The sequence below is a fragment of the Zootoca vivipara genome, chromosome 15, assembly GCF_963506605.1.
Source record: "Zootoca vivipara chromosome 15, rZooViv1.1, whole genome shotgun sequence".
NCBI classification, from domain to species: Eukaryota; Metazoa; Chordata; class Lepidosauria; order Squamata; family Lacertidae; genus Zootoca; species Zootoca vivipara.
The window spans coordinates 16,995,831-17,021,492 of record NC_083290.1 but is presented as its reverse complement, the minus strand read 5'-3'; the positions used below and the strand labels follow the sequence as shown (position 1 = coordinate 17,021,492).

The following is a 25,662-nucleotide window of genomic DNA, read 5'->3' as shown; positions in this document are numbered from 1 at the left end:
GGCGGCGACTCCTGCGCTGCCAGGCCAGGGCACTCTGCACGCGCTCAGAGGCGTCCTGCGGCCGTGAGAGGCGACTAAGGCGGCAGCGGAAGAGGAGACAGGTTCCCGGAGTGGGAAGGGGGGGGGAAGAGGAGTAAGGCGGGGGCTGGCTCGGTCCCAGGTGTAGGAACGTTACTTTTATATACAGTATAATATAGCAGGGTTAATCATTTCCATATTGAATTTACACAGCAGCAAGCGGATTGCTGACTCGTTTGAGTCCTTCCTGCCCTCTTGGTTATTAATCCTTTTTGTCCCTCTTCAAAGAATACACATGAATCTGAATGATAACAATATAAACTAGTTTACTGTCAGATTCATTGAGTGCATACTCAATTGATATAAACTATATATAAGATATTAGTGAGTCCTAAATAGACTCCATCAGAGCATTTACTTCTTAACACTTCTATAAGCAGCAGCCTAACCGACCAAGGGACCAAACTAAATGACACATAGTGGCTGTTGGTCCTCTCTTAGAATATGGGATTTGACTTTCCAGTTGCAGCTGTTTCCCTGGATCTGGCAAGGAAGGGGAACTCTGCACGCGCTCAGAGGCTTCCTGCGGCCAGGAGAGGCGACGAAGGCGGCAGCGGAGGAGGAGACTGGTCCCCGGAGTGGGAAGGAGGGGGGGGGAGAGCAGTGGGGCGGGGGCTGGCTCGGTCCCAGGCCGGCGCTGTTGTTTAAAAGGCCGGCCGGCGAGGCGAGCGCGGCGCTGTCTCTGTCTCTGCGTCTCGGGATGCCGTCGCCGTCGCTGCTCCGCTCTCTGCTCCGCTGCAAGACCCTGATCACGCTGGCTGGCGCCCCGCTCGCCCTTCTGCCGCTGCCGCTTCTCGTGGCCACCCAGGTCAGTCAGCCAATCCGGCCGGCCGGCCAGCCCGCCTAGTGGGCAGAGCAAGGTCCCTCTCCTAGCCAAGCGAAGGGGCGCCCCCTCTTCCTCCAGTTCCTCTTGAGGTGGCTCGCCGAGCCTCCCCGGACAGGAGCAGTCTACCGCCCAGGACCAACTTTTGGCCCGGCGCTGCCTCCGGCCCGGGCTGCCGCTTCTCTGCTGCTGCCAGGGCCAGACATGAGCGTCGCTTCGGGGGGAGAAGCCAAGCCACGCCAGGTCCAAGCGGAGCCTCTCCAGAGGCCGCGGGGGTGTTCTTTTTGCAATCGCCCCTCCCGTCTCTTTCCTAGGGGGCGTCCTGAGGGTCCCTCAGCGGGCCTCTTCTGCCGACCATCAGCAGCGCCCCCTCCCCACTCGGGCTCCCTCAGCATCCTGCCTCCGACAGCGGAGGGAAGACCTGAGCGTCTCCCTCCCAGAGTGCCAAACCCCTCCGCCTCTTTGGGGGTATTGAAGACTCGGGAGGGAGGGGGAAACCTCCTCAAAAGTAGCCCCCGCCTCAAGAACAGGCGGGAGAGAGAGGGGAGGGGGGACTGGGTGCCTGAAGAGGGAGCTGGCAGTCACCATCGCCGCCACCTATAGGAGCAAAAAGGATTCAGACAAATACAATGGAACCTCCATGTCTAGGGAGCGTATACCTGTAAATGCCAGGCACACCAGAGTTTGGGGGGGGGGCTCGGTCTAGAGGCACTTGGCAAACAGGAGGTAGCCCTAAGCAGTTCCTGTGCTGAGGGACAAGCATTCTGCATAAGCAGAGAGACTCTCGTTTCATTCCAGTCCGAGCACTGACCCGATTCAAATCTGTTTCTGGCTCTGATGCTCAGTAGCAAGCGGGGTGGGGGTGTGGAGGGAGGGAGAAAGAAAGAAAGAAAAAGATTTTCGGTGTTGTTTTGAAAGGGGAAAGCTCAGCACCAGCCCCTTGTCAACTGGAAGGAGGAGCGCTAGTCCCAGCTCAAGATAGGCACCTTGAGAGGGGGCCGCCCACGCTGAGCCCCCTGCTCCGCCCCCACTGGTGGTTTTTCAACAGAACTCATAGGGCCATCACTCGAGGATTCTTTAGTTGAGATTCCTGCATTGCAAGGGGTGGGCCAGAGGACCCTTGGGGATCCCTTCCAACTCTACAATTCTATGATTCTAAGGAAAGAGTTTCATAGATGCATCCTGCGGCACACACTTCAAGAGCTGCCTAGGAGAGTGGCAAGCTGTGTGCCCAGCGAGGAGCAGATTCTGCCTGCGTTCGCCACAATGCTACTTGGATCCTGTGGGGTGTTCAACCAACAATGTCTGCACAGGCAACTCTAATAAATCTCTAAATCTTCTTGCCCATCCCATTGAAAGATGCAGCTTTAGTACTGTGTCGCCAGCAGTTCCCCCCAATGCTTTCATGATTTCGATATTCTATTTATTTGCGCAAGCCGAGAAGGTGTCCCTCCTTTGGGCTTTTTCTAGACTTCAGCTGCAGTTAATTTCTAAGCCTGGTTGTATTATTGACCTTTAAAGAAATGATTTACTCCAAGCGGGTCAGGAGGGCATTGGCTGGTGTTGGGTGGAAGGGTGCAAGGTGTCCCAGGATCCCGAGGGCATCAGGCGCTTCTTCAGGCAGAGAGAGGGTGTTTGGACAAAGGGAAGCCCATTTGCCCATGTTAGGTCCTGATGGCGGGCCTGGGAGGCGGGAGAGGGCAGGACCCAGGCACCAAAGGGTTAAAGGGGCCAGGAACATTAGGAAGGACCTCCTGACTCCCCAAGCTGCTCAACACCTACTCCAAGACTGCTTGGGAAGGTAACGGGCTCTCCTTGCTTAGAGGCTTCAGGGATGCTCTGGCAGTGTGGGTTACCAAAATCAGCAGAGGAGAGGACCAGATGACCTTTGGGTACTGAAAACTAGGAGGGCATATATATATATATGGGGGACTCAGCTATACAGCTGCAAATATTTCATTTTACATGCATTATACAAGTGTAACACTAGATGGCGATGGTGAGCTAATGGCAAATTCAATATATTTTAAAACGGTTTTTTAAAAAGCATTTTCACAATGGTTTTTAAATATATATAGCCTAGGGCTTGCTGATTAGAAGGTCGGTGGTTCGAATCCCTGTGACGGGGTGAGCTCCCGTTGCTTGGTCCCAGCTCCTGCCAACCTAGCAGTTCGAAAGCACGTCAAAATGCAAGTAGATAAATAGGAACCGCTACAGCGGGAAAGTAAACGGCGTTTCCATGTGCTGCTCTGGTTTGCCAGAAGCGGCTTTGTCATGCTGGCCACATGACCTGGAAGCTATATGTCGGCTCCCTCGGCCAATAATGCGAGATGAGCACGCAACCCCAGAGTCGGTCACGACTGGACCTAATGGTCAGGGGTCCCTTTACCTTTATACATGTCTTCATTCAGCCAGAGAGAGGCTTAGAACTTACAAGCTTCCTTGATTTTCCTATCTGTACTGTACATGTCTGCCTTTTTTTTTTCTTTAAACGTGTGCTAAAATACTTCTGTTGTAATCAAGAACCCAAGACCTCTGTCTTGCCATGCTCACTTCAATCCCCTGCGGGACATTTGCAGTCGATCTGGACCCCTTGACACTCTCCCACCCAAGTTTCAGGACGGATAAAAGGAAGTCCTTCTTCATGCAGTGCAGAGTTAAATTATGGAACTCCCTCCCACAGGAGGCAATGTTGACTACCAACCTGGATGGCCCTAAAGACGGCTATTGATAGCTGCTAGCCATGATGGCTATGCTCTGCCTCCACAGTTGGAGGCAGCAATGCTTCTGAAGACCAGTTTCTGGAAACTACAAGAGGGGAGATGGGGTCTTGTGTTCGAATCCTGCTTGAGGACTTCCCATTGGGACACCTGGTTGGGCACTGTGAGAACAGGAGGCTGGACTAGATGGGCCTCTTTGGCCTCATTCTGCAGCCAGGCGCTTTTGATGTGCTTCTGTTTTCCCCAAATGTAATTACATTATAGGCCCCAGGGATGCAGGAGGAGGCTTCTGGGCTTGGCGTTTGGGTGGTCCTGGTGGGGTTCCCCAGGTACTGGATGCGGTCCCACCCAAAAGAGCCCCAGCTGCCCCTTCTCTGCACCCTGAGGGCGACTTCCCTGCTGCTCCTTCTGGTGCTTTTTTTTTAGGTGCTGAAGTCAGCATGGGATGAATGATCTGCTGGGTCAGAAGACTGAGAATGTTCAAAAAACAAGAAGAAGCGAACCCCATACCATTTATTTCTTCTCTGTTTCCTTTTCCTTCCTCCACTGATGCAGTGATCAGATCACAACAGGCTGCAGCTACAAAAGCAACAACCAACCCTGGAGAAAAGAGCTTTTAAACACGCTTAACAACCAACCCTGCTTTTCCAGAGAACTCTGGGAACTGTAGTTCTTCTGTGAGGTAGATGGGCATCTCCAAAGAATTCCCATCACTCTTAGCAAACTACAGTTTCCAGGATTCTTTGAGGGAAGCCATGTCTGTTAACAACGTTATAAAATCGATCTAAATGTGGAGGGTGGCTGATTTATCAGGCTTTTGTTATCGTACAATAAATAGGCCACCTGCCCCATGCAGACAGGTCTGGACCAATGTGGAATTTGACCCCCTGCTTCTTTTTTTTCTTTTTTAAGAGGGGTCTTGTGGGTGAGCAGGTCTATTTGTTGCCCTGTGTTCTGGCAAACAGTCATTTTGGGCACAATCAAATGGAGAGGCAATGAGGTGTTTGCCCCAATGATCCCCTGTTGATAGGACGGTAAATGGCCCTGTCTTCCCACAGGAAAATTGACTTGACAAATTCTAGGCCATTTCAGCCTCTCATTAGCAGTTTGATCTGGCCTGTTTACGCAACATTAATCCAGAGAGTCTGGCTTGTGGTTGGCATAATTGTGGTTTGGTGGAGATTCATTCCAATTACGGACTGTCAGAGGAGTAATTAACTCTCCTGCATGTTGTAGTTGTAAATTTTTATGCGGGGGGACTTTTGGGTTCTTTTTTTATGAATAATATTTATTAATTTTTCTTCACCAAACATATATAATTTTTACATTTTCCATACAATAATTCACCCGGTTACAAAAAAGTACCTAAACATCAGCAAGAAAAAAATAAAAAATAAATAAAAAAAATAAAAAATAAAAATTTAGAAATTTAACAACAACAACAAAAAAATGAAACAAGAAAAGAAAATTGCTATTTGGTTCTAGTGACACCAATATCCTTGCTCTTGGAGTCCCCGAATGAATGTGGGTCTCCTTCCCCCTCCCACCAGCCAGTCCACTCAGCTCCTTTTCTGCCTGTGCAAATTGAATTCCGTGTGCACCTTAAAGGCAGCCTCACCTCATTGTTTTCTGAAACAATTTGGAAACTGAAACACAGAACCCTCTTTCAAAATGTGCACCTCTGAATTTTGCAGTGTAGTTCTCCAGCCAAGGAACATGTGCAAAGATGTATGTTTCTAGTGTAAAATGTGCATCTTAAATTGTGACAATAGCTTACAAACATGCATTATATTAGGGGAAATTGTTCTGCAAAATATTAGGCACTACTGCATAGCAAAATGTGTATATTTTGATATAATAACACTTAATGCTGATGAATTTTATGGAGGACTTTTTAAAAATGAAAATTGCAAACTGATGTGGCAATGTGGAGAACTGAAGAGTGGAAAATGAGCTGAAATAGCGGGTTATCCCATGCCTCCTGAATCTGCAAGGAGCTTGCTCTCTTTTGCACTGGTTTCTGAATCAGGCCAGAGCTGGTGTCGCCATTAGGCAGAGTGAGGCAGTGGCCTCAGGAGGCAGATTCTAGGAAGCAGGGAGCAGGGAAGAGCAGGGATGGGGAGAAACTCCCTGCTGGAACCCCTGGAAAGCAGCTGCTGCCAATCAGTGTGGGCAATGCTGAGCTAGCTGGATCAATGTTCCTACAAACCTCAGGTCTTAGTGTCTTGGGGCTTTTGAAAAAAGAATCCCGCAATGTGTTCAGTACCACAATAGCTCTGGGCAGGCAGTTATTTGGAGAGCGGGGCTGGCAGCGAACCCAGTGAACACACAGGCGAAGGTTTACGAAGACCAGTGATTTCATCAATCAAGCCTCTTCCTGGCAAATCTGGGAAACTGGAATGGATGTCCAGTTCCCCAAAAGTGGGGTGCACCAGTTCAACCCATCCCAGTGTCTCCTGAGGAGGCTGGGCCTCTGGTCCAGCCACCGTGCTTGGCCAGCAATTCCTGGGCCCTGAGGCATCCCTGCCTGTGTCCTGCATTAGAGGGGGCTGGACTAGAGGATGCTTTGAGTCTCTCCTAACCATACAATTCTACAGTTCTGTGAGTCTGTGATCACTGGGCCTGATGGGACTCTCCCTCCCTCCCTCTCTCTTTTCTCTCCTTGCAGGAGGCCAGGTGTGCCTATGTGATCATCCTCATGGCTGTGTATTGGTGCACAGAGGTGATCCCTTTGGCAGTCACAGCCCTCCTGCCTGTCATCCTGTTCCCGATGTTTGGCATCCTGGAGTCCAAAAAGGTAAGGCTCTAGGGCAGCAGAGGAGAGGCGCCCTGCGAGAAAAGTTTTAATTCTTCCTCCTCTACTGGCTGGAACCCGGAACCTTTTTTTGAGACTGAGCAAAATCCATAACTGAGCTCAGGAAGTCAGAGGACAACAGGGAGGCAGGGCAGGAGCAGAATTAGATCTACAGGTGAAACTCGGAAAAATAGAATATTGTTGAAAAGTGCATTTATTTCAGTAACGCAACTTATAAGGTGAAACCGATAAATGAGATAGATGCATGACATGCAAAGAAAGATATGTCAAGCCTTTATTTGTAATTGTAATTGTCGTTTGGTGGGTCAATTATAAATGGAATGTACTTAATGAAATGTAATAGCAATGTTTATTTTTGTATTATTGTAACTATTTGTTTTATTACTGTGGAATTTCCAAAAGAAAGCATTTGTAAAAATTAAAAGAAAAATAAAAAATAATAAGTTGCATTACTGAAATAAATGCACCTTTTGACGGTATTCTAACTTTCCGAGTTTCACCTGTATACACACAGACAGGTTAGCACTTGAATGGGGTAGAACCAAGAGGGAGGCTGGGTTGGGCCCTGAAAAAGACGAGCTGAGCCACAGTGCAAGCTGGGCCACCCTGGGAGGGGAAATGCACTCTGTGCATGGCCAGAGGTGACTGCAAGGACTATAGGCATTCCAGACCTCAAAGAAGCCCTGATGCCAGAATATAGAGGGTGGGTGTTGGGGAGAGGGGAGGGAGCCCTCCCTAGAGAGGCAAGGAGTGGAGGAAGGCAACCTAGCCAGCCACCATGAAGCTGCACCATCTGTAACAACAGTGGCCCAAAGTGACCAAAAGTTATGCCTCCTTCATTTCCCTGCTCACTTCCCAGGTGTGCATGCAGTACCTGAAGGACACCAACATGCTCTTTGTGGGGGGGCTGATCGTGGCCGTCGCTGTGGAACACTGGAACCTGCACAAACGGATTGCCTTGAGGGTGCTGCTGATTGTTGGGGTCAAACCTGCCCTGTAAGTGACTCCTGTCTAACCACCCCAACATCCCAAGTGAGACTAGGTGGGGTGATGGCTGAGCTTCTAATGCAGTGTGTGTGTGTGGGGGGGGGGTGTTATACTGGGTCAGGACCGGAGGCTTACAAGTAACACTCATCATATGCTCAGAGGGCCTCCTTTCACAACAGATGTCAAAAAGGAAAACAACTACCAGACTTTTAGAAGACATCTGAAGGCAGCCCTGTTCAGGGAGGCTTTAAATGTTTAATAGATTGTTGTGTTTTATTCTTCTGTTGGAAGCCGCCCAGAGTGGCTGGGGAGACCTGGCCAGATGGGAGGGGTATAAATAATATATTATTATTATTATTATTATTATTATTAGTAGTAGTAGTAGTAGTAGTAGTAGTAGTAGTAGTATTAGTATTACAGCTGCTGCTTGGGCATGCGAACCAGTACATTGCCCCAGGAGGCACACCCTCCCATTTATTTTTCCGTTTTGCAAAAATTTTACAACTCTTGATAGTTTTTTTCTTCTTTTTTTTAAAGAAACATCAAAGCGATTTGCATGGAAGTCAAAACAATGAAATTAAAAATAAGAAAAAAATAACAGCCATAGTTAAAGGCTTTTGAGAAGTTAAAATAACAATAGGCTAAAAACGGATGTAAAAATTGCATTGGCTTTCTAAACATTGCATAGGCTTGTCATGTGTGCAGCCAGATTTGTAGACCCACCTTTGAGGGTGGGGGGGGGCAGCTTCAGCTGTGCTCTACAGGGGTCCTATCCAGCACAAAGCCCCTGCTGCTTCCAGGTTGCCATTTCCTGGCTGAAATCCTGCATGATTTGCCCCCAACCTATCCATCCATCCTCAGATGTATGTGTTGTTTTTCATGAGTGGGTGGGAGTCAAGGAATTTAAACGCCCTCTGCTTAGTCACTTGGGGCTGATCCTCAGTCACCCCAAGCGACCACCTGGCAAACTTCCCTCTCTCCTGTCTGCCTGCCTGCTCACTGCCTGCCTCTGTCCTCTTTGCAGGCTGATGTTGGGCTTCATGGGGGTCACAGCCTTCCTTTCCATGTGGATCAGCAACACAGCCACCACCGCCATGATGGTTCCCATAGTCCAGGCGGTCCTGGACCAGATGAACCGGTCCGAGCATGATCTGGCCGTCATGGAGTCTGCAGCTGCTGCTGGGCAGCACAGCAACGGCAAGGGTGAACTGGAAGGGAAGGTGGCTGCCTTGGGGCTCTCCACAGTGCCGGGTAAGTGGGCGACGGCTGCAAGGAATCATGGGACGGTGGGGGCGGGGAGCGATGGTTAAAAAATAAATAAAATTTCTCAACCTCATTGTCAAGGCTTCACGGGATCCTATCCCTCTCACGGTGGGATGCCAAGAAGTAGAAAAACAAGAAGAGTTCTTACCATGTAGTTGATTCAATATTCACAGAGAGAGATGAAGGAATGCGGTCTCTCTTAGTTAATCATGTAAATTCCCACCCCCTCAATCCCTCCTATTCTATGTCACCCCTGCGCCAGCTCATCTGTGCTTTCTGCCTCTGAGTTTTCTGTTCTATTACTCTCAAGGCACGCCTTGTTCTGGGGGACGGGGTGTGTGTCAGGAATGCTTTCAAGAGACACTGAATCTGTTAGCTGTCTCTCCCCTGGTGCTTCTTCTTCCTGCTGCTCTCGCGATATTTCCCAGCTCCTCCCCTCTGCAGCCTCTGAACTATGACCTTCTGCAAACCATTGTTCTAAATCTACACTGCCCTCCTCTTTTCGGGAAGGTGTAGGAAAAGGGGGGGGGACAGGTCCCACCTTTCCTCCTCAGTCCAGCCCCTGACGCTCATGTGGAACTCCCAGTGTCAGATTTTTAAGAATCATTTATTTCACGTGTTTATAAACCTCCGCAATGCATGGTCTAAGGCCATCAGAGGAGTGCACAAGACTAAACTGAATTGAAATCCAAAGTTGACTCCAACTCAAAAGAGCAGACCTCTTGAAAGTAAGAAGATCAGAAGAGCCTGCTGGATCAGACCAGTGGCCCATCCTGTCCAGCATCCTGTTCTTACAGGGGGGAACCAGATGCCCATTATTAAAAACCTGCAAGCAGGACCTGAGCACAAGAGCACTTTCCCCCTCCTGCCATTTCCAGCCGCTGGTATTCAGAAGCATTGCTGCCTCAACTGTGGACGCAGAGCACAGTCACTATGGCTCATAGCAGCCTCCAGGCAGCCATTGATAGCCCTCCCCCACATGCATCTGAAATTAGCATTATTTAGCCATGCCTATCAATTTCAGTGGGTCTGCTGAGCAGGGCAAACACTGCATACAACCCACCAATTCTAAAAAGAGCGAAAGCCATGTCGGCGAGTTCTAAGCATGGCTAAAAGCATTCTAAAAATGACAGGCACTTCTGAACTGCCCCTATTTCCCGCTGGAATTCAACCCCATAATAACTGGCAAATTTCAGGTTGCGCAATTCCAATTGATTGGGAGCTCTTGTGCCACAAACCTGCGTCCCCTAAAGAAGGAGGTTTTTCCCTGCAATGAGGGAAGTGGTGGGGAAACGGCCCGGGGAAAGTTTGCTTTGATGCAACCGTCTCCTCCGCAAACTAATCGGAGTGAATGCTCAATTCGGCAGCCAACACTGTCTAATCTCTCTGCAAACAAATCAGGTTAGCTGCTGTCTGGAGGCTGTTAAGAGCCATAGTAGCTGTTCTCTGCCTCTGCAGTTGGAGGCAGCAATGCTTCTGAATGTCAGTTGCTGAAAGCCACAGGAAAGGAGAGGGGCTCTTGTGCTTGAATCCCAATAGGTTGGTCGTTGTGAGAACAGGATGCTGGACTAGATGGGCCTCCTTGGGTCTGATGCAGCAGGACTCTTCATATCATAGCTGCCAAGTTTTCCCTTTTCTCGTGAGGAAGCCTATTCAGCATAAGGGAAAATCCCTTAAAAAAAGGGATAACTTGGCAGCTATGCTTCATATGTTCTTCTGCTAAACCAGGTGGGTCTCTCCTGAGCCAGTACAATGCACCTCTTGCACCTTGAGGGCTCACTCTGGTCTCTTTCTCGCACCCACCTGGTGTCACATTGCAATCAAAGGCCAAATCAGCTTTGTCTCCTTCCAGTTGCGAGCAATGGGCACTTGCCGGACACCTCCAAGATGTGTGAGAGGGAGGCCAAGAAGAGGCTCAACAAAGGGATGACCCTCAGCATCTGCTATGCTGCCAGCATCGGGGGCACAGCAACCCTGACCGGGACGGGGCCAAACCTGGTCCTCAAAGGTCAGATGGACCAGTAAGTCTCTACCCCACCCACAACATGACGCACAGCAAAGGCTGGACTCTGCTGCAGCTCTTTTATTGAAACCGAAACAGTGTGGCGTGGTTTTTTTCTTGGGAGTCATAGCGGGCTGAAAGGGGGCCTGTGTTTTGTTCAGCCCTCTTGGTCACTTGCTGTGTTACTCCTAAACAATCCAAGCTGGGGTTTTCCCAGAACAGCCCTCCCCCCCCTGTTCCTGATGACTTCCATATTGCTCTCCTATCAGTCTAGTCTGCCTTGGTCAGACACCACCTGCATTTTTGTGTCCAGTTTAAGGCTGGATCTAGACACGTCAAGAAATCGTTTTAGGGAAATGCGTTGTAAACTGCATCATGGGAAATCACGTTGGCGAAAGGCGGGGCTCCACAGCACCATCTGGTGACATGGTGTTATAACGTATATAAAACACTTTTTCTTTGCTCGTGTAGCTGAGTCCTAAGAAGGAGATTGGCAAGCTGGAAGGGGTGTAGGGAGGGCAGTCAGAATGATCCAGGGTCTGGAAACTAAGCCTTACGAGGAAAGGTTGAGGGAGCCGGAAATGTTTGTCCTGGAGAAGAGGAGACTGAGAGAGCCGTCTTCAGATATCTGAAGAGCTGCAACCTGGATTCATGGAGTTCTTTGACTCATAGTTGGAAGGGGCCACGAGATGCAGGAATATTTCACTGACGTGGGGCTTGAACCAACGATCCTAGGATCCAGAGTTTCATGTTCTACCATTCAGAGCCACATAGATGGAGCAGGCTTGTTTTCTGCTGCTCCAAAGGGGAGGACCCAAAACAACAAATTCAATTGACCGAAAAGGTGATTCCAACTCAAAATTAGGAAGAACATTCTGAGGATAACTGGAGCAGGCTCCTTGGAAGCTAGTGGCCTTTCCTTCAATGGACGTTTTGAAAGAGAGGTTGGATCTGTCAGGCATCCTTTAGTTGTGATTCCTGCCTTACTGGGGGTCAGACTAGATGGCCCTTAGGGGAACCCCTCCAGCTCTACACTTCTACGATTCTGCGATTCTAGGCTTTTCAACCATTTCCTCCCCCCCCCTCCTTCCAGGTTGTTCCCTGAGAACGGCGACATCTTGAACTTTGCCTCCTGGTTCGCCTTCGCCTTCCCGAACATGCTCCTGATGCTGACCCTCGCCTGGTTCTGGCTCCAGATCTCCTTCATGGGGGTCAAGTAAGGACTCTGCACCTTTGGGTGGGCTGGTGGATAACGTGGCCCTGCTTCGTCTGGGGCTGGGGCCTCATCCACCCTAATCTTCCTGGACTCCCACCTCCCTTTCCTTGTCCCTGACCTCTGGCCTAGCTGGCTGCCCCTGGGCTTTGCTGGGAGTCCAGCAAACAGAAGACCTTCAGAAGAGCCTTGCTGGATCAGGCCCATGACCCATCTTGTCCAGCATCCTGTTCTCACCATGGCCAACCAGATGCCCCAATGGGAATCTGGCAGAGAGAACCTGGGCACATGAATCCTCTCCCCACCGGTGGTTTCCTGCAACTGGTAAATTCATGGAGGAGAGGGCTATTGAAGGCTACTAGCCATAGTGGCTGAAAGCCTTCAGCTGCCCTTCATCCTAAAGGGGCCTCATTGCGTACACATAAAAACACACTCACATCAATGCGCTTTCTCCACTAGGGCTTTGGTTGCGCCACTCTGAAGGGCCAGTAGTGGTGTAGAGGTTAGAGTGTCGGACTCAGGTGGGAGAGACCAGGGTTCAAATTCCACCCCCACTCGGCCATGAAGCTCACCGTGTGGGCCAGTCACTGTCTCTCAGCAGCAGAAAACAACCTTTCTCCCTCTTCTAAAGGATGCCATATAGAAGAGGGAGAGAGGTTGTTTTCTGCTGCTCCAGAGAAGCGGACATGGCTTCAAACTACAAGAAAGAAAATTCCACCTAAACATTAGAAAGAACTTCCTGACAGTAAGAGCTGTTTGACAGTGGAATTTGCTGCCAAGGAGTGTGGTGGAGTCCCCTTCTTTGGAGGTCTTTAAGCAGAAGCTTGACAGCCATCTGTCAGGAATGCTTTGATGGTGTTTCCTGCTTGGCAGGGGGTTGGGACTGGATGGCCCTTGTGGTCTCTTCCAACTCTATGATTCTATGATTCTCCATTTAACCTACAGTACCTTGCAGGGGTGTTGTGGGAGTGGCAGGGAAGAGCCATGTAAGCTGTCTAGAACTCCTTGGAGAAACAAGTACATTTCCCTGATCATGGCTGCTCTGCCACGCCACCTGTGGCTTTGCTCTGGCCATGACCCGTGCCACCCCAGCTTGGCTCTCTCCTGGAGCCTCCAGCACCTCTCGTGAATGCCCTTTCCTGGCATTTCTCTATTCTGCGTTCAGATCTTTCTCCCCCTCTGGGTGTCCTGTTGACCTCACAGGCAGCCCGTCACACACAATACACACAAACGTGCCAAGTTCCCAAGTTGAGCCAGGTGCCTGGTTGTGGGACCCTCTCCTCCCCTCCCTCCTTCCTTGTTGAATCCCCCAGGTTGTGTCCCAAAAGGTCAGCCTGATAGAGCGGTTACCTGGCAGTCTACTTGGCCCCCTGCCTTGACCACCCTGCTCTTTCTCCCCAGCTTCCAGAAGACCTGGGGCTGTGGGACCCAGAGGACCGAAAAAGAGCTGGCCGCCTTGCGGGTGCTGAAAGAGGAGCACCGGAAACTGGGGCCCATCTCCTTTGCAGAGTTCAACGTGCTGCTGGCCTTCACCCTGCTTGTCCTCCTCTGGTTCACCAGGGACCCTGGATTTGTCCCCGGCTGGGCCACCACCTTCTTCAACAAGGACAAGGAGTGAGTGGGTTTTGTTCTTGCCAGCCATTTTGCAGACTGGCAATACTACCTGTGTGGTGGTGTTTTGTACTTTTTTTGGGGGGGGGCACCAGGCTTAGGGGACTCAGGTGCCTTCAGGCAAATGGCTCAGGGCAGGATTGCTTGCAACAAAGAGTCTCCTCCTGCTAGTACTGGAATGTTCCGGGTTCGAATCCCTGCTCGGCTGGGAGACTCTGGGAGCAGCCCGGAGGAAATCTTGCTTGTTGCAGGAAATTTGGGAGGTTAAATGGGAGAATCTGAGCAACTTGGAGGAACTCAAGAAGAGCTCTGTTGGATCAAGCCAATGGTCCATTTAGTCCGGCTTCCTGTCCTCACAGTGGCCAGGTACCCCTAAAAGCCTAGGGATCGAGATAGACTGCACCTGCACCTGGAGGTTCCATATGAACCTTTTTCTGTGCCATGCATAATTTCACAAACTGCTATCCTGTTGCCTCTTACTCACTTTATCTCTAAACCAGGCATCCCCAAACTTCGGCCCTCCAGATGTTTTGGACTACAATCCCCATCATCCCTGACCACTGGTCCTGTTAGCTAGGGATCATGGGAGTTGTAGGCCAAAACATCTGGAGGGCCACAGTTTGGGGATGCCTGCTCTAAACTAAAAAGTCCCAACCATTCTTCATAAGAGTTGCTCCATCCCTTTGATCATTTGGGTTGCCCTTTTCCAACTCTGCAATCTCATTTTTGAAAGGACTCCTGGAAGAGGCCCAGAGAGAGCTGCAGCAAGGAGCTCATGTCTTCTGGGAGCTCATGTTCTCTTTGGGGTGTGTGGGGGTGTGTGTGTGTGTGCTTCTGGCTGGAGGTTTGAGGCATTCCACTGGCTGACCTGTTGCTTTTGGGACTGAGCAAGGGGAATGGGACACTGCTGCCACCTCCTCCTCCTCCTCATTCTTCATCTTCCCAAACGTGTCCCAGGTATGTGACGGATGCCACCGTGGCCATCTTCGTGGCCTTTCTCCTGTTCATCCTTCCTGCCACCAGGCCCAAGTGTGGCTTCTGCAGTCCAAGCAGCTGCGACGTAGAAGAGGCGGAGGAAGGTAAAGGAAGGCGGAGACCCCCCCCTCCCGAGGGCCCTTGAGGAGGCTGGTCAAAAGAGACAGACCAAGAGGGGCGTGCCAGGTTCTGCCAGTATTTCATAGCATTGTGGGCTTGGAAGGGACCCCCAAGGGTCATCCAGTCCAACCCCCTGCAATGCAGGAATCCCAGCTGAAGAATCCCTGGCAGGTGGCTATTCAACTTCTGCTTAAAAACCTCCCTTGGAGGAGAGCCGGCCACCTTCTTCCCCTATTCAACAGTTCCTACCCTATAAAGTTATACCGATCTCTGTGTGACCCATGTCATGGCACCCAGCCTGCTGGCAGCCTCCTGCTGGTGCCAGCTGCATGGTGGGTGGGTGGGTGTCCTCGCTGGCCCCTGCTTTGCCTCACACCCAACTTCTCTTGGACTCTCTCCGTAGCTATGAAGGAGCCCTTCTTCCCTGCCCCGTTGCTGGAGTGGAAGGTGGTCCAGCATAAGATGCCATGGAGCATCGTGCTGCTTCTCGGAGGAGGCTTCGCGCTGGCCCATGGGAGTGATGTAAGTCCTTGGTGGTAGCAGGAGGTGGGGGAAGACTGGCTGGTTGCGGGCATCAGAGAGCTCTGCCAAATCTGGACCTTTGCCACCCAACTTTGGAGGCATGCGTTTCATGTGTGACTGCCTCAACAGTGGCAGCACCACTGAATATGTCTCTCTGTCTGTAAATAAAGGCCAAAGGGTGCCTCTAGCCACATGCAGAGTGCACTACCCTTTCTGAGTATGTGAGCTCCTGTAATGTTGGGAATTGTGGGAGGGAGCAGGGGCCTATGAACCTCCAGGCAAGTCTTGGGTGTGGCCGCTCTCATTTTTGGAAAACGTATTCCCTTCAAAAGCTTGAGAAGGAAGGGGAAGGGAAATCCTTCTGGGAAATCCTCGCAAACGATTTATTGTTTTATTTCCCTGTCCTCATTTAATCCCCACAAGAACCCTGTGGGGTAGGCTAGGCTAAGGGGCAGCTCACCCAGTGAATTCCATGGCCGAGAGGAGGGGATTTGAACCCAGGGCTCATCCAGGTCCCAGTCCAACGCTCTAACCACTACAGCTCTAAGGTGGCTGTAGTGAGGCCTCCTCCTGTGTGCTTAAGCCATGGGGAGTGGGGAATTTGAGGGGCCTCTGCCTGAGCTGAGCCTGACCCCCACCGCAGTAGCCGGTCCCCAGTCTCCCTGGCAACACTAGAAGCATGCCAGGGCTGGCTGTTCTCCAGCTCAGAGGCCGCCGTCAATTGCGCCAAGCGAACCGCAGCGCTGGTGGGGCTGGCTGTGCCCCATGGCAGAGAATGGTGCAGAAGGTTGCAGGCCTGTCCTTCCCCCTGTTCCATCCGGGGCTCTTGGAAGTGATTCCCATGATGGTGTTGTTTCTCTGGCTTTGAGGTGGTGGTGGGGAATGTGCTCTCCACGATGCCACTTGGCACCAGAGCCCCCTCCTGCCACTGCCAGCTGCATTCTGATGTCCCCGGGAGAAGGGAGGACTTGACCTAGTTTCAACTCGCTCGGAAATGGCTGCAAACTCTCTCCCTGGTCATATTGAGCACCACTGCAAATGATAGGTTTAAATGCAAACAAAAAACAAAAAAAAACCCACCCCGCCAGCCATTCAGCAGCCCCTCCGGAACAAGCCTCCCTTGTCTTCCCCAGAAGAACTTGGCCTGAGCCAAGCCCTGCCGGGCTCAGACAAAAAAGGTGCTGTGCGCTGCCCAACCTGCCGGCCTCATCCATGCATTGGAAAAGAGGCCTCTTCAGCAGCAGTGTGCAGGACTTGGCTCCGCTAAGCTGGTTCCTGCTCTAATCCTTAGAGCCAAATAACCCCAAGGCATATTCGGGGGAATCGGGAACTGGACCCCCATTTCTAATGTGCGGAGGGGCCCCAATTCAGTAAGGCACTCTCTAGCTCAAGAGGAGACCTGCATGGATACCTCCCCTGGGATGAGGCTCCTCTGTGCATTGCCTGAGCTGTCTGAAGACAGAAAATGCTTCCGAATCCCAGTTGCTGGAAGCCGCAGGAGAGAAGAGTGTTGCTCTTGTGCTCAAGTCTTTATTGTGGGCTTCCCTTTAAGGCACCTGATTGCCCCCTGTGAGAACAGGATGCTGGACTACATCGGCCACTAGCCTAACTCAGCAGGGCTTTTCTTATGGAGGTTTGTCTTAAGGAGCAGAACCTCCATGCCTAGGGATAGTCTACCTCTGAATGCCAGATCATAGGGAACAACAACTGGAGAGTGCTTAACTGCTTAGGTACTGCTTGCTGGTTTCCCATAACTGGTATCTGGTTGGGCTCTGTGAGAACGGGATACTGGGCTAGATGGGTCACTGGCCGGATCCAGCAGCAGTCTTATGCATTTTGTGGGTTTTGCAAAGCCCTACATGGGCCCCAAAGGGTTAAAGACACACACCCCTCAATGGTTGGACAAATACAATAGATTGTCAGAGACCACAGTGACAATAGATTGTCAGAGACCACAATAGATTGTCAGAGACCACAGAGACCATTTTGGGTGCCCCCCACAATATTGTCATGGAATGGCTGGATACAGGGGTGGGAGGCACCAGCTGGGAAACCCCTAAGGGAACCTCCAGGGGAAGAAGGCTCAGGTGGTGTTGGGATGCCGATGAGTGTCAGAGGGAGAAGAGGGAGGAGGAGGTGTTGGAAGCAGAAGAGGCAACAGAGTTTTGTGAGCAGGAAGAGGCTGTGGCAGAGAGCAGTCCAGACTAAGAGGCAGAATCATAGGCTGGGGAGGAGTGGGGTCAAGAGGCAGAGATGAGGCAGGCTGCTGAACAAGCCAAGGGAGTCTCCCCCTCCTGCTGTGACCAGCTCCCCTCCCCGCTGGTCTCCTAGAACACACGGAGACATGGAAAGAGCAGAGCAGAGGTTGGTTGTGTGCAGACGCAGTCTAAGACTACTTGGGAAGTCAGGGAGAGGAGGAGACTTAGAAGGTGGTGGGAGGCAGGGATCTCCAGCTCTCACAACTGCCTTGCTGGAGCAGGACCTACTGGGATCTGTTTTGGCTTCTTGAATACAGAGTTCACTTCACTGACACCATGTTTTGCTTTGATCGCGGACCATTGCTTGACTTCAGCACCAGGCCATATTCTCTTTCTCTGCTCCTACCCCACAACGCCAGGCTTCAGGGCTTTCCAAATGGCTGGGGGACCAGATGACCCCACTGCACAGCATCCCCCCCTGGGCCATTGCCATCATCATCTCCCTGGTCATCGCCGTCTTCACCGAATGCACCAGCAACGTGGCCACCGCGACCCTCTTTCTGCCAGTCTTCGCCTCCTTGGTAAGGGAGTTTTCCTCCTTACTGATTTTAATTTATCGTTGCGGCTCTACGCATCACAACCCTCAACCCAGCTCGTAAGGATTAAAACAAGGGGAACCAAGGCGGGATGGAGGATTCCAGCCCCCTGCACACTGATGGCCGGCCAGGGTTCCAGTGAGGTTCACATTTAGGCCCACCTGAATATGTTTCGAGGACTAGGACCTAGATTAGGACTATCTCAACTATCCATGCCAAGTATCAGGCAACAGGTCTCTGCCCCACAAGCATACAGTTGTTTGTCTGGCATATTTGTTTAGAAAGCCTGGAAAAGAGGAGAATAGAATAGAATAGAATAGAATAGAATAGAATAGAATAGAATAGAATAGTAATGTATTGGCCAAGTACCAACATACTTGGAATTTTGCTTCGGCTACATTGCAATGTAATCACAATTTAGATGGAACAATAGTATTAAAAGCCGAGCTAAAGTCCACAAACAAAACTCGCACATAGGCCCACAGGGAATCCAGATGTTGCAGGATGTAGTGCAATGCCATGTTGACCATACATCTTTTCCCCAGATCACCAGCGGATTGACTTCAGAACAGGTTGAGGTGGTTGTTGATGCCTCTGGTGCCGACTGAATGGCGCTAGTTGATAATGCTTGACTTTCGAACCTGCTATAAAACTGATTCAGGTCGTTTGCCAGTTTTGGACTCTCTGGAGCAGAAGAAGATGTTCTCTTATATCCAGTAATGTTCTGTAAATTCTTCTAAAGAGTAGCCGAGTCCCTCTGAGATATGAGAGCCATCTTCAAATATCACCTGGGGGAAGGAGTAGGCTTGTTTTCTGCTGCTCCAGAGGGGAGGGCACCAAAACAATGGATTCAAATGACCAGAAAAGAGATTCCGACTAAACTCTAGGAATGACTTTCTGATGCGAAGAGCTGTTTGACAGTGGAAAGGAGTCTCTCAGGAGTTGGTGGGCGGGAGGTTTTCAAGCAGAGGTTGGAGGACCACCCCTGTCAGGGGGGATTTAGTTGCGACTCCTGCATTGCAGGCAGTTTGACGTGATGACACTGGGACCCCTTCCAGCCCCATGATTCTCTGCTCTCTTTCTCTCCAGTCGCAGTCCATCAAGGTCAACCCCCTCTACATCATGATTCCCTGCACCCTCAGCACCTCGTTAGCCTTCATGCTACCCGTGGCCACCCCTCCCAATGCCATCGTATTCTCCTACGGGCACCTCCGCATCTCAGACATGGTAAGGGGGCAGCTTTGCTATTGCTCAGGCCTCCCCAAGCCTCCCCAAAGGCTGCTCTCTGTGGGTGCTGCTAAGAAGCCAAACCTCTAGATCAGGCATCCCCAAACTTCGGCCCTCCAGATGTTTTGGACTACAATTCCCATCTTCCCCGACCAATGGTCCTGTTAGCTAGGGATCATGGTAGTTGTAGGCCAAAACATCTGGAGGGCCACAGTTTGGGGATGCCTGTTCTAGATCAGTGGTTCCCAAAGTGGGAGGTACCACTCCCCTGGGTGAGGGGGGATTCCCTGGAGGGGAAGTTTTCATTTGATTTTGAAGAAATCATGGAGTAGTAGAGTTAGAAGAGACCTCCAAGAGCCATCTAGTCCAACCCCCTGCAGTGCCTCTGCCTCCTTGCTTGGCTTAGGTCTCCCAGATTTCTTTTTGTGTGTGTGCAAGGAAAGGAAATATCTAGGGCATTTGTACAATTGATTGCTACTGTTTTGAATTTATTATCTTCCTTAGTGGGTCACACAAACCGTTATTCTGAATAATGCTTTCTGTAGGGTAGAGGGGCACTGGGGAGGTGTTTATGGGACCAAGTGGGCGATTTCCATCCCCCCAAAGTTAGGAAGCCACTTCTCTAATGTTTTGGACTACAACTCCCATCAGCCCTTGCAGCCAGCACACCATATTAGAATAAATAATACTTGCCCACTGGGGGGTTGATGGGAACTGTAGCCTAAAACATCTGGGTTGGGGACGGCTGCTTTAAGGGGCCGCTAATGTCACCTGTCGATTGTGACGAATCTTAAAACAGCTGCTGTGGGGCTCAGCTGAAGGCTGAGCAGGCAAGAAGGCCTTGGCTGTCTTGTGGCCGGCATGGAGAAATCTCAGTGGGCTTGACCAAGATGACACAACTGAGTGCATTGACTGATGGTAATCGGCAGATGTTTCCCAAACTTGGGTCTCCAGCTGTTTTTGGACTACAATACCCATCACCCTGACCACTCGTCCTGCTAGCTCAGGCATCCCCAAACTTCAGCCCTCCAGATGTTTTGGACTACATTTCCCATCTTCCCCAACCACTGGTTCTGTTAGCTAGGGATCATGGGAGTTGTAGGCCAAAACATCTGGAGGGTCGCAGTTTGGGGATGCCTGTGCTAGCTACAGACGATGGGGGTTGTAGTACAACAACAGCTGGAGACCCAAGTTTGGGACACTCTGCTCTAAAGGGTACCAGCCATGATGGTTTTTCTCAAAGCTTCTGAATACCACTGCAGGAGGAGAGACAGCTTTTGTGGTCAGGTCCTGCTTGTGGACTTCCTATAGGCAGCTATAGAGGATTAGGTACATTCATAGAGGAGGAGAGGGCTCTTGATGGCTACCAACCACAATGGCTACGTTCTGCCTCCACGGTCAGAGATAGCAATGCTTCTGGAACCAGAAGGACCATTGGACTCATCCAGCGGGCTGATCTTATGCTCTTAGGATGTTTTGTTCTTCAAAACATCTGGGCCACGTGAAGGGAGAGAGCACACAATTTGCACACTGTGTTCCTGGACAAGGAGATCTCTCTGGGTAAGGGGTGGTTCCCGCCTGACCAGGACAGGTCATGCTCTGATGGCAACGTCTCCTCCTTGCCACCCTCCCACAAAAGTCTTCTACTGCCTGAACTTGACCCATGAGACACCTGCCTCCTCCTCCTCTTCTCTCCCCCCCAGGCCAAGACAGGCATCGTAATGAATGTCATCGGTGTCTTCTGCATCACCCTGGCCATAAACAGCTGGGGCCGCGCATTGTTCCACTTGGACACCTTCCCTTCGTGGGCCAACGCCACCGGGGCATGAGGGCCGGGCCAGCCAAAGAGGACCTTGGCACGTGGGCTTCCTCACCTCCTCAGCCGCCTGGGCCCTGGAACTTCCCCTCCAGCGCTGGCCCTTTGGAGTCCATGGGTGTGTTTTGGGTTGAGGCCAGAGACTGTTTGGAACCTGCCTCAACGGCTGCCTCTGCTGCTTGCTGAAAGGACCCTGAGGAGGACGAGGGACCCCCGCAGGACGGGCATCTTCTCCTGGGACCAGCCGTCCAAATGGAATAAAGGACCGTAAAACAGGACAAGGAAGAAGTTGCTGCTGCTGCTACTTTTCACAGAAACATAGAATTGTGGAATCGGAAGGGATCCCCAAGGGTCATGTAGCCCAACCCCCTGCAACGCAGGAGTTGCAAGTGAAACATTCTCCTTTGACTGAGGGCAGGCATAGGAAACCTTGGCTCTCCAGATGTTTTGGAACTACAACTCCCATGATCCCTGACCACTGGCCCTGTTAGCTAGGGATCATGGGAGTAGTAGTTCCAAAACATCTGGAGAGCCAAGGTTGCCTATGCCTGACTTGAGGGAGTGGGGAGACCACAGGCCTGGCAAGACTCTCAGCCTCTGAGGGAGAGCCTAGGGACTCCCACAGGCCATGGGAACCAGGATCTGCTTCCTTCCTCCCTCCCGCCTGCCTGGGGCCTGCAGGTTAACCATTGCACAAAGAAAGAGACACACGGAACAAATACTTGACCCAGAGTCCAGCTGGGCAGCAGGCCCCACTCAGGTGGACACAAAGCACATAGGAAGCTGCCTTATACAGAGTCAAACCATTGGCCCATCTAGCTCAGTATTGTCAACACTGGTTGGCAACAGCAACTCACCAGGGTTCTAGGCAAGGCTCCCTCCCATCCTTACCTGGAGAGGCTCCTGGAGATTGAACCTAGGACCTTCTGCATCCAAGGCCAGGTGGCATGCCACTGAGCAAAGGCCCAGAGCTTCCCCAGGTGGCCCCTTGAAACTTAGGAGCCAGCTCCTAGGGGCTGAGGTCCCTTCGCCCTCCCCCAATAAAATATTTGAGGGAGCCAGGACCAGCAGCTGCATGTGGGCATTGCCATTAAAATGGTGTGTGTTCACTATGCCATGTGGCACTCTTGCCTTAGAATGCCTTGAGGAAATGACTCCTTTGCAGGCTCTAAGCCAGGAAGGTGGAGTGGCCACTGGGCTGGACGTGGGCAGGGAAGAGGGCTGGGGTGGGAAGAAAGACAGAACAGCCAGGTAGCCCTAATATATTTAATGTTGTTATTTAATTGCCTTAAAATATTAATAAAGCACCACTTGTGTTTTGTAAATTTTAAATAAACTGCTTGTTAATTCACCCTAATGCCTTGGAATGCAAGTTTCACAAGTTAACAAGTTCCACAAATTAGCAGAGTTAACATTCCCTTTTTAAACTCACGGCAGCGGATGCATTTGCTCAGGTTTGCTAGAACCTCTATAATAATATTATCCTGGTTCCCCCCCCTTTGATTCCCTCTGATTCCCTCAGTCTTCTGTAAAAGTATGAAAGAGTTTACTCACACATCATCCTCTTCACAATATGATCCCAGAAGGCAGACTAGCTTAGAAAAGATACATACACTTGGAAACTATCCCATAGGGAATGGGTTCCATTGTCCTCTCTTGGCCAAGAGGGCATTTCTGGCTAAGAGATGCTGTTTCTTTGAGAGCAAAGTCAAAAGAGAGAGAATATGGCTGCAGCCCAGTGCTTTTGTGTTACCTGCCCAGTTGAAGCCACACCCACCTTGTCACATGCAGAGGAAGTCTTTCCCAGCTCAGGAGGAGAAGTTCCGACTCACTGGTGCAAACATCCCCTTTCTATGTCCACTCTAGGGATGTTGTACTTGACTGCTCTTGTGTTTCACATCCCACAATTTGATCCGGCACTTGATCTGTGTCTTTGCTGGGATTCTTAGCTCTGCTCTTTCCAGGCACATGTCCATTTTTAAAAGCTGTTTTATTTTTTGCCCCAGCGCTTTCCCCATGAAAACCCACTCTTTAGTGCTCAATCAGAGCAAATGTCAATCCAGCTTTCCCATTTCACAGAATCATAGAATTGTAGAGTTGGAAGAGGCCCTGAAAATCATCTACAGTACTCCAATTTCCTGCAAGGCTGGAATATGCAGCTGTCCCATATGGGGATCAAACCTGCAACCTTGGCATTATCAGCACCGCACTCTAACCAACTGAGCTATTCCCAATTGCTCCAATTGAGCTTTAAAAAGTGGGTTTTCACAGGGAAAGCTCTGGAGAGGAAAAAGTGTGCTCAGACACAGAGCTTTAAAGCGTGGGGTCCATGCCCAGAAAGAGTGGAGGAAAGCTAAGTGTGGATAAGCCCTCAATTAACCAAACTAACTCAAAGAAACTTAGCGCTCACTGTTTCGGTCGCTGCCAAAGAGGGATTGAGAGCAGGACAATGAAGGTCCAGTCCTCCGTCCTTAGTGCTGGAGTGGTGGGAAGCTGCCAAAATTATGAACTAGGAGGCTACAGAGAGAGAAGGCAATGAGGGAGAGGGAAGTAATTCAGTTTGTGTTGCTATGAAACCTCAAAATGAAGCCTCCTGCCCTGAGTTCTCTGCTTCTGTTTGGATTGCAAACCTTGGGTGCGTTGATCTTCCCCACTGTATATTGTTGTAGGTTTGGGGAGGGGTCTGTCTGGATGATGCCCTGAGTGTCTTCCAATACTTGGGGGTCCTGTGCCCAGTGATGGTTGGAATCTAGCAAATGATACTGTTGTTGAACTTGTCAGACAAGTTTATTGGTAAGACAGCGAGTGACCTTATTTGGCCACTTGTGTCCTCATCTGTATCCCCAAAGAATGAGCTGGGTTGCAAGAGCTACCACTGTGTTGGTGCCCTCCAGGCTAATGAGTGGACCTTTCCTCCACCCGCCTCACCTGGCTGCTAGGTAGGCAAACAAGAACTGGAGTAGTGTGGGTGAGATGAACTGGAGCCAGGCTGAAAGCCTGCTTGTTCTGTACTGGACCCAAAGTTACGACTAGTAGAGAAGAAAGATCTGCTGCGGTGTTTGATGCCCTTCCATCTTATGCTCAGGTTTATGTATGTGTAAATAAAGCCATATATCCCAAACACACCACGGTCTCTTCTGACCTTCCTTCCAAGGAAACCAAATGTTGGGTATGAGCCTGGAACCCCTGGAATCTCTCACTGTTTGGAGAATGGGGTGGTGTGGAACAATATATTTTATGACTTAAAATTTAAGCAGGGGGGCTTGCAAGGCCTCTTTCTCCTGGGATGGGCAAAGGTGGCCAGGGGGCTCCAGGCCCTTCCATGCCAGGGAAGGACTTGAAGTATTTGTTGCTGAACATAAGAAGTAGGGCAGTCTCTGGCAGCTGAGTCTGCTTTCTTGAGCCAAAAATGTGGGTCTTCACTGCTGCTCCCCCACTTCCAGGTTTCTCCACCTTTGTCATCAGCACCAGATATCCAATATCCCTGTACGGAAGGGCGAAAGGATGCTGAAAGCAGGCAAAGGGCATCCCAAGCAGCGTTGGAGATGAACTCAAGGATTGAACAAATTTATCTCTTTTTCTCCCCCTGTTTTAATCTCACATGCCTGGATTTAGGTGCATTCAGGGACAAAACCTGAGTTTTGTTTTTTGTTTTAAAATGCCGCTGACTTATGCTGGATTTTTCGAGTGACCAGCAAGGGCTGCCTCACCCATTGCAAAATTCCTACCTGAAAGGTAAGATTTGGCAACCCCAAGATTGCTGCCTTTAAAAGGCGAATTTCTCACCTTTAAGGCTGTGAAGAAGAAAGCCATGAGAGACTGTGGAAGGGGGTGGTGGTTTGCTTGGTTCTGTCAATCAAATCAGAGGAACAAAGCAGTCATTTCTAGTATATGTGTTGCAATCCTGACAGCAGAAAGAGAAATAATTTTCCAAAAATCACCATGTTATGTGGTACTAAAAGTTCTGCTAAACTACATGAATTTTTTGTAGCTTCCCTCTCAGATCATCTTTCAGGTCCAATGCCCAGTTCAAATTCCCACCCATATAAAGGGTCCCTGTTAAAAGCCTCATAAAAGATCGAATACAGGTTTTAAAAACACCTATTAGTCCTTATTTGGGTTATACTGTAGATCAATCCCAATGAATTTCCCCCATGTATCCTCTTTAAATGATACATGAGGGGACACACAAATATTCCCCTGCTTTAGAGGTGCCTCGAGAAATATTTATAAGTGTTAATAGCTCAAGCCTCTTTTTAAAACTGAGTTTCCTGCAGCACTATAAAGTCTGGGGATTCTTGTTTTGGAGTATTCCAGACTCTCCATCTCTTCCTTGGCTTACCCAATCCATTGACATTCCAGGAGCATGATGCTCAAGAGGAATTGTTAGGTATTCTCTATTTCATATCTTATGTCCTTTAAAAAAAAGATTCCTGATTCAAGTCACTTGGTATATTTTGCCTGTTCCGTTTCCCCTCTCCTCCTCTGTTCCCAAGCACAACATAACACCCAACTGCTGACTGATTCCCTGCACAGAGCATCCTGCAATAGGAGCCTCCAAGGTAGGGAATGTATAAGGGGAATGAGATAAACACCATCTCAATCTGCTCACCAGTACTTTCTACTGGAAAACTAAATTTCAGCAGAATAGCAGAAAGCCCCTGTTTTCTACCTCACTTCATAAGGAAAGGATAAT

General features: G+C 50.2%; 1 protein-coding gene across 1 annotated transcript; it reads left to right on the top strand.

Moving 5' to 3' along the window:
- Window positions 1-764: 764 nt before the first annotated feature.
- SLC13A5 (solute carrier family 13 member 5) lies at window positions 765-24,091 on the top strand. The gene is made up of 12 exons (XM_035138859.2): window positions 765-886; window positions 6,290-6,418; window positions 7,296-7,432; window positions 8,448-8,674; window positions 10,539-10,707; window positions 11,782-11,904; window positions 13,303-13,515; window positions 14,470-14,591; window positions 15,011-15,129; window positions 17,747-17,908; window positions 19,013-19,150; window positions 20,854-24,091. Exons 1-12 carry the CDS (start codon window positions 779-781, stop codon window positions 20,977-20,979), a joined length of 1,773 nt encoding a protein of 590 aa, XP_034994750.1. The 5' UTR covers window positions 765-778; the 3' UTR covers window positions 20,980-24,091.
- Window positions 24,092-25,662: the final 1,571 nt, after the last annotated feature.

Coding starts and splice junctions, on each gene's coding strand:
- SLC13A5 (XM_035138859.2), top strand. CDS start 779: ATGCCGTCGCCGTCGCTGCTCCGCTCTCTGCTCCGCTGCAAGACCCTG. Junction 887..6,289: donor CGCTTCTCGTGGCCACCCAG/GTCAGTCAGCCA, acceptor CTCTCCTTGCAG/GAGGCCAGGTGTGCCTATGT. Junction 10,708..11,781: donor CTCAAAGGTCAGATGGACCA/GTAAGTCTCTAC, acceptor CCCTCCTTCCAG/GTTGTTCCCTGAGAACGGCG.